Source organism: Gymnogyps californianus, chromosome 8 (assembly GCF_018139145.2).
Source record: "Gymnogyps californianus isolate 813 chromosome 8, ASM1813914v2, whole genome shotgun sequence".
Classification (NCBI taxonomy): Eukaryota; Metazoa; Chordata; class Aves; order Accipitriformes; family Cathartidae; genus Gymnogyps; species Gymnogyps californianus.
Genome location: NC_059478.1, coordinates 17,774,128 through 17,781,998, shown reverse-complemented (window position 1 = coordinate 17,781,998; position 7,871 = coordinate 17,774,128). Strand labels below are relative to the sequence as shown.

The 7,871-nt window shown below is 41.2% G+C and overlaps 1 protein-coding gene across 3 annotated transcripts in view; it reads left to right on the top strand.

The window, feature by feature from the left end:
- Positions 1-1,751: 1,751 nt before the first annotated feature.
- Positions 1,752-7,871, top strand: part of BRDT (bromodomain testis associated) — a 31,872-nt gene continuing 25,752 nt past the window's right edge. For 2 of the 3 annotated variants that reach the window (XM_050900674.1, XM_050900677.1), the window contains exons 1-2: positions 2,830-2,894; positions 7,473-7,717. In XM_050900674.1, coding sequence (XP_050756631.1) covers positions 7,526-7,717 — 192 coding nt within the window. In that variant the 5' untranslated portion in view covers positions 2,830-2,894; positions 7,473-7,525. Of the gene's footprint in view, positions 1,943-2,829; positions 2,895-7,472; positions 7,718-7,871 lie in introns of those variants that run through there. The other variant, XM_050900676.1, reaches the window with a different exon arrangement.

Sequence of the window (7,871 nt, the reverse complement as noted above, 5' to 3'; positions counted from 1 at the left end):
CTGTTTTGGAAATAGCAGATACTGAGTGAGGACAAAAGTATAGAGGTGACCACCTCTTTCCACTCTTGTGTTGTCCTCTTCTCCTCTCTACCCAGTTATCACCCCTGGGAGAACTGCCAAAAGTATTGTTAGCAGCTACCTGCCTACAGGTCACAGACAGCCAGAATCACAACTTGTAGCAAGTGCTGCGACTGCAGAGCCAGCAAGGAATACTGCAATATTTTTCAAGTCTTTTTTTCAACACCATATTTAAATCAATCAAAAATTATTGTAATACACTCTTTTTCAGCTTATTTTAACATCAGATACACAAAGATAGTGATTTCTTTGAAACTCAGTTTTCTAAGTGATTACAAACCAAACTAGTATAACTTTCAAACATAGTGTTTCCCCATTCACAGCGTAGCCTAACAAACCCAGCTGATTTAAATTTCTACAAGACAAAAACAGATTCAAAAGAGGATTAAGCAGTTAGTTACAATCTGGAAGTTAAAGGCAGAAAGCAGAATAAGACAGCAAATTTTTGCCCGTACCCTTCCAATCTCACTGCCCAATCCCACCAATAGCAACAAAACCTCACACTCCCCAATAACAGTCCTCTAGCGAAAAGATCACTCAGTTCAGCAAACCCTGAGACCTACCTATAGAAGATTCCACTCCCATTCCTTGCTTTGCTTTATTGAGCAAGGTTTCTATTACTTCCTGTGCTTCAAATACAGAAATTGCTTCCATCCCAGTAAAAATATCCCCTTCCTGTCACCTGTAAAGAATAAACTTTGCATTACCTACTCCCAGCTCAGTAGAGGTGCCAGAAGAAGCAGCTGTTTGCTGCTTCCTCCAACAACTTCATCCATATGCTCCTAACAGATTGGGCTGCTTAAGTCAGAACACATGCTGGATCTACCTAGATATTTTAGATCCTATACAAGTACTTCATACTTTTGCCAGAAAAACAAAGTTGTCCAAGTAAAGTTGGTCCAGTCACCAGGATATCTTGCTCAAAAAAAGAGAAAAAAAAAGCATGCAGATTATCACTTGCATGATAAGGATCCAAGCAGGTTTTGGTCCCAGGTTGACACATGCACCTGAATGGAACCACATATTAAATACAAATCTGATTTTGCAGAGCTACCTTGTACTACAGCATGCTGAAGATGAAGTTTTTAGGTGTACTGAGAGAAACAAAAGCTTAGTCAATAGCCAAAATTCAAAATAAGCTGGCTAAATTCCAAGTCTTTGTAGTTTTAATGACAACAAATCATTTATTAGGAAACAACCTGGTTCTCATTTTTATGCTACTATGCATTTACTAAATATATTTGGTTTTCTAATTTAAGTAATGGATCTGTAGAGCAAAGGAAGATGTGAATACTGTACAGCCCTTAACCAGTGTATTGGGTTTGCATGGCAACCTATTTGGTAGCGGGGGCGGGGGGGGGGTGTGGTACAGGGGTTGCTTCTGTGAGAAGCTGCTAGAAGCTTCCCCTATGTCCGATAAAGTCAATGCCAGCCGGCTCCAAGTCAGACCCGCTGCTGGCCAAGGCCAAGCCAATCAGCGACAGTGATAGCGCCTTTGTGATAACATATTTAAGAAAGGGAAAAAAGTTACAGGGAGTAACAATTGCAGCCAGAGAGAGGAGTGAGAAGATGTGAGAGAAACAACTTCGCAGACACCAAGGTCAGTGAAGAAGGAGGGGGAGGAGGTGCTCCAGAGCAGAGATTCCCCTGCAGCCTGCAGTGAAGACCATGGTGAGGCAGGCTGTCCCCCTGCAGCCCATGGAGGTCCACGGTGGAGCAGATATCCACCTGCAGCCCGTGGAGGACCCCATGCCGGCGCAGGTGGATGCCCAAAGGAGGCTGTGACCCCATGGGAAGCCCGTGCTGGAGCAGGCTCCTGGCAGGACCTGTGGACCCGTGGAGAGAGAAGCCCACTCTGAAGCAGGTTTGCTGGTAGGGCTTGTGACCCCGCGGGGGACCCACGCTGGAGCAGTCTGTTCCTGAAGGACTGCACTCCGTGGAAGGGACCCATGCTGGAGCAGTTCATGAAGAACTGTGCCTGTGGGAAGGACTCATGTTGGAGAAGTTTGTGGAGGACTGTCTCCTGTGGGATTGACCCCACACTGGAGCAGGGGAAGAGCATAAGGAGTCCTCCCCCTGAGGAGGAAGGAGCAGCAGAAACGTGTGATGAACTGACCCAAACCCCCATTCCCCGTCCCCCTGTGCCACTGGGGGGAGGAGGTAGAGGAATCAGGAGTAAAGTTAAGCCTGGGAAGAAGGGAGGGGTGGGGGGAAAATGTTTTTAAGATTTGGTTTTATTTCTCATTATCCTGCTCTGGCTTGACTAGTAATAAATTAAATTAATTTTTTTCCCCAAGTTGAGTCTGTTTTGCCCATGACAGTAGTTGCTGAGTGATCTCCCTGTCCTTATCTTGACCCATGAGCCTTTCATTATACAGTACACAGTATACAGTACAACCCAGGATAATTGATAAAACATAAGAATTTCCATTATCTTAAACTTAAGACTTTAAAGCTAAGAAAAGAAAATCAAACCAAAATTGATCCAAGTAGAATCACTCATCTTTTTGCATCCCACCACCTTATTTTATTGACTAACTAGTGAGTAGTCATAGTGGCATATGTGGCATAAATACCCATCTGGTGTGTCTTAACCCTTAGCAGCTGTTCCTATTTTATACTGACAACTTCCCAGTGAGAACCACTGATAGGGCAGGTTTTAGTTAGGGTTGCAGGTGTGTGGCTGAGTTAGTGCTAGAGAGCAAAACGAGGCAGTGAGTAGATTATAAAGACTTCTCTGTCTTTCTTCTAAAGCTCTGTTCTTCTTCACCTCTCAGGTGGGGAGGAAGTGAGTTGTGGCTTTCTCTAAAACTAAGGTAAAAAGATGTCTGGTCTGCTCTGAGGGTGGTAGTTCAGTTTTGAATTGCCTAAGGCTAGTAAGGCTGGTTGGTTATGGTAACATCTGTAAGTCAGTGGTTTCTCAGGATCTAATATTTATATGGCTTGTCTCTACAACTAATGTTTGTTTGATGTATCCGAGGAGAGGTCCTAAAAATAATGAAATGCTGTTTTATGGCTATCTGCATGGGGATAGCTGTCCTGAAAGAAGAGATTGTGCTACTTGGAGTATGAAGGCTGTGCTCTGCATGGCCTTAATATATCCACCTGGGGGGGGGTTCAATATTGTTTATAAAATTTCTATATGATAATTGACTATCAGCTAAACAAAACCTGTTAAAAAGGCCTTGAAGAAGGAAATGCTCTTAGTGTGTAGAGTCTGGTAGACTATATGCTTCTGTTCTGTATGTAGTATGCCAATATTTCTCTGAGCTGCTGTTCCTGACTAGTAGGATGATATACACAGGTTCTAGGCTGGTAGCCATAATGCTGAGCTAAAACAAGGGGAAATAGCTGCCTTTTCAGTAGGCTAGCTAATGCACGCTTTTAGAGAGCTATCAGCGATAGCAAACAATCTTTAAAAAAAAAAAAATTTGAATCTCACAAGATGTGTTGCTTTGACAAAAGCCTTGACTTCTCTAGTGATGTAATTCATGTGAGCTATTTGCTTTTTACTCTTAAACTAAAAAACATACCTCTATTAGGTCAGTGAAAAACTTCAGACTGGGCCTTAAGGAAACACTCAAGGCTTCTCTTTTGAGATTGCTTGACCTTTGGGACCTGCCTCAGCAGCTCAAGGACACATGGGGCTGGGAAGGGGTGCTTTGAGAAATATCAAACAATCTAGCTGGCTGGAATCTGATCGCACTTCTGCTTCAGTATACAAATTTGGGTTTTATTTTAAGCTAGAGAAGAGTGCTATGTGACTAGGGAGAAGGGGAGGAGGAGGTAGTAAAGGAGGGATTGACCAAAACATAAACCCTTGTTTGTCCTTTAGAAGATGCAGTCTTAGCTCTTTTGTTGGCATGGAAGTTAGTTTCTACAGCCTAAACTAAGGTTTTAAAAGCTAGGCATCTAGGCCCAAGACACTGTGTTATGTACACAAAACTTCAATCTCCTGGTCTTCTTGGGCATTCTTGATGCCAAGTTTGAGCTTCCTTCAAGACTCTACTGTGCTAATTTATACAATGTTCAAGAAATTAGATGTTATTTTGTGTTCTTATTTCAGTATTAAATGTTATTTATCTGCTTTTTATGATGGGATTTTTTTAAGTTCAAACTGTAGTCTTTCCCTTCCTGTCTTCAATTTCTAGCCTCTGTGCTTCAGATGGGGAAGGTGAACAATTTGCACTTTATATCACATAATGTGGTTTTTGGCAGAAAGAATCAGGGGAAAATGATAGTGTGGCCTAATAGACTAAAAGAGTGGATGATGGACTTGGCTGGGTTGTGCGGTTCTTAAAACTGCCTCAGAACTTTTCCCAGTTCTCCTAATACTGACCAGTTACAGGAGAGGCAGATCCTGCATGTGTCTGGATTTTTCCATTCTGAGATATACACATTGGTGAAAAGGTTAGCATTTAGCATGATGTGTGGTGGTGCAAACTATATGCACTCTTCTTATCTAAGGTGTAATATATATGGAGTTCAACTTAAGTTTTTCAGCTTTTTTGGCTTGTTTTAACTTCTATTGTAAGCTCTTGCTGGTGGAAGAAATGCCATATAGCAGTAGAAATGGTTTATATTCAAAGCAGCTGCTCTTGGGACTGGATGCAGCTATATGTTGTTTGGGGGTGGGAGTGTATATTCCTTTAAATACGAAACATATATTGGGGTGGAAAGAATGGAGGGATACCACTTAGTTGTTTGTGCATGTTGTTATAAAATCCTTCTATGTCTGTAGTGCTGGAAAGGATGAGGAAATTGCAGCTTCTGTGGCTGTTATTCCCTTCATCTTTGTGCTCTCCTCCTTCCTTTCCTCACCCTCTTGCTGGAGTACACAAGACAACTCAATATTTGGAATTTACTTGGCCTTCCAGACTCTAAGTTCAGCATAAAACTTCCTGTTAAGTTCTGGTCCTTTCTTGTTTTGGATACTGCTACCTGCTTGTGTGTCTCCATCTCAATAAAAGACATGCAAAGCCTGAGATTGTGTACTTGGTAATAAAAATTATATTTGCATTCCCTTTGCATATTAGGCAGGTGTTGCTGTTTTCCAAGGCATGCGAATTCTAAATGTGTGCAGCAAACTCTAGGAAACAAATGGATGTTGCATGCACAGAGGGAGAGTGATATGGATGCCTTAACTGTGGTACTGCATCAACAGAAGGTGTCTGGTGAGCTTGCCGCTGGCTTGTGCTAGGAGGCCCACAGGGCTCTGCACTGACTGGAAGGACAAAGCCAGTAAGGCTGTTCTCAATATATCCCAGCTGGCTGGGTTCTCTCTGGGTAGCTATGGACATCTCCAACTGAAGGTATAGAATGAGTGGTCAAAAAAAGCAGGTTAGTCTGATACCACCCTCTCCCTAGGAGAAAATAAGTTGCTGCAAGACTGACAACCACAAAAATGCAACACATTTTGTGCTATGTTGTTAGTGCCTCAGCACCTGAGACCAAAATGATATATAGCTAATAGTTTAAAACTGTTAACTTTTCTGTAAGGAGGTAGCTGGGACTTCAGTATTTTAAGAGGAGGTATTGTGAGTTATGGTGTTTCTAAGCCCCTCTGGAAGGAAAGAGTGGGAACAGTGGGGAAAAAAATTAGATCGTGAATTCACTTCTGAATTAAAAAAGAGACCAAGTTCCCTTCTGCAGCACACTCCAGTATCTACCACTATATCAACTAGCTTTGCAAAAGCAGGCAACAGAGAAATGCCTAACTTCAGAGTTAGCACGCTGTCAAGCACAAGGCAGACTCTATCTTCTCTGTCTGTAGAATGCAAGCTGTTTTGCACATACTGTACCCTGGCAGTTGCGTATCTTATTCCAGGAAAACTAGGTTCCCTTTGGGTTTTTTGAAATTTGCTTTAGAGTAAGTGCTAGATTTGGTTTCATCAGAAGACACAGGTGACAGAAGATGATTATTCTCCAATTTCAAATTAACACAGCTTGTTATTTATATGACTTGAAACTAAAACTTCATGCCTAAACTATTAAAACTGTCCTCTCAAGTGAAATCTGAAAAATAACAGTAGTTTTGATACTTGCTTTACTGTGGACCTCAAAACAATCTGATCTTGTACTAAATTTATTACTGATGTAGTGTCTACGTAGGTAGGCTGGCTCATAGCCCAGAACTGCTCCTGGTATTAACTCAAGTTTGATACATTTTCCTTATTAAAGAAAAAAGAAAACTTTTACCTTGATGGCAGTACTGTTCAATGAAAGACATCTGCATTCTGTAAATGACTAGACTGAACACATGGGGGAGAAATCAGAACAGCTCTTTAGCTTCAAGAGCTGTTTGAGAACAGGCATGCTTTTGAATGCTGAAATAAAGAACAAAGATGAAAATGTAAGATGTGTGACATGGGATGTTACAGTTGTTGTAAGAGTGGGGCATAGCTAATGTTATCAGCACACTACTAGAATAGTATCTATCTAGCTTATTATGACCTTTTCTGAAACTCATTAAATACTTTATACCTTGATGAAAAGCATGCTATCAGATTTTTTTTTTTAGCAGAACGCAGGATAAATTGAGAATGGAATAAGTATAGCTTGATCAAATGAATGCACTAAAAGAAACTGTTACATTGGTAAACCAAGGAACTAACGTTAGAATGAGAAAATATGGTGCTTTTTTGTCTTAACGGGGAGAAGAAAGTGAGACTCTTGATTGAGTGTAACTCGATGAGCTAAGAAGGTGGGCAAGGACTGGAACTTCTGTAATCATGCTTGGCGATGGTCTTGCCTAGCTTAGTGCTGGTCTTACGCACCCCAAAACACAGCCTCTGCCATTCCGAAGTACCTGCATGTTCTGCTGCAGCACAGCAACACTGCACTGGCTAAAGACAAATTACCATGGTTGTTCCTTGCAGTAGTCTTTAAATGATCAAAAACTGTTTGAGGGGAATGAACCTTTTATAGTCCTCTGGTACATAACAAAGCTGATGCACAGTGGCAGAAAATACTGTTGTGAACATACACAAACTTGAAAAGCACTGTTTCAAAATACACATGCTAAAACATTTTATTGGCAGTTGTAGGACTTCTGTGTGGTGACTTGGCTGAGATGCATGAGGAAGGTAATACGTAGCTATTGCTGTGTGCTAAGTGAGACTTGCAGTGTGTGCTGTAAAGCTGCTTCTTAGGTTAAACCTCTTCTATAGGACTCCATCTGTGGAGAGGGGAAGGCAGAGGATGTATTCCTAGACTGTAGTGGTCCAGGACATCCAATTATGCACTGTAACACAAATGTGTCTTGGTTAAACCATGAAGGTATGCCTGTGACTACAGTATTGACACTCTACAAACAGAAGTGAACATGTAAACAGCATTAAATCTAGATATCTTCACTGAATACTATTTCTTTTTCTTTTTTTTTTTCCCCCCAGGTTAGATGTATAATGAAGATCTTTGAACAAGCAGATATACAAACTTGCTAAAGATGTCTGTTCCAAGTCAACGCCGTTCTATTATTATTAACCCTCCGCCACCAGAATATATAAATAACAAAAACAGTGGTTGTCAAACAAACCAACTTCAGTACTTACAGAGGGTGGTCATGAAAGCCATGTGGAGACACAACTTTTCCTGGCCATTTCACCAGCCTGTAGATGCAGTAGCACTGAATCTTCCTGTAAGAACCATTTTGGAATTGGAGTATTAGTATGTAAAGTATTACAGGACTTGTGAATTAATGTTAGTTTATAAGAGTTTTTTCTGATGCAACAGATCATGGAAGACTACTTTTGCACATAAACTGCTTTCATTAATCCAAGTCTGCGAGAAAA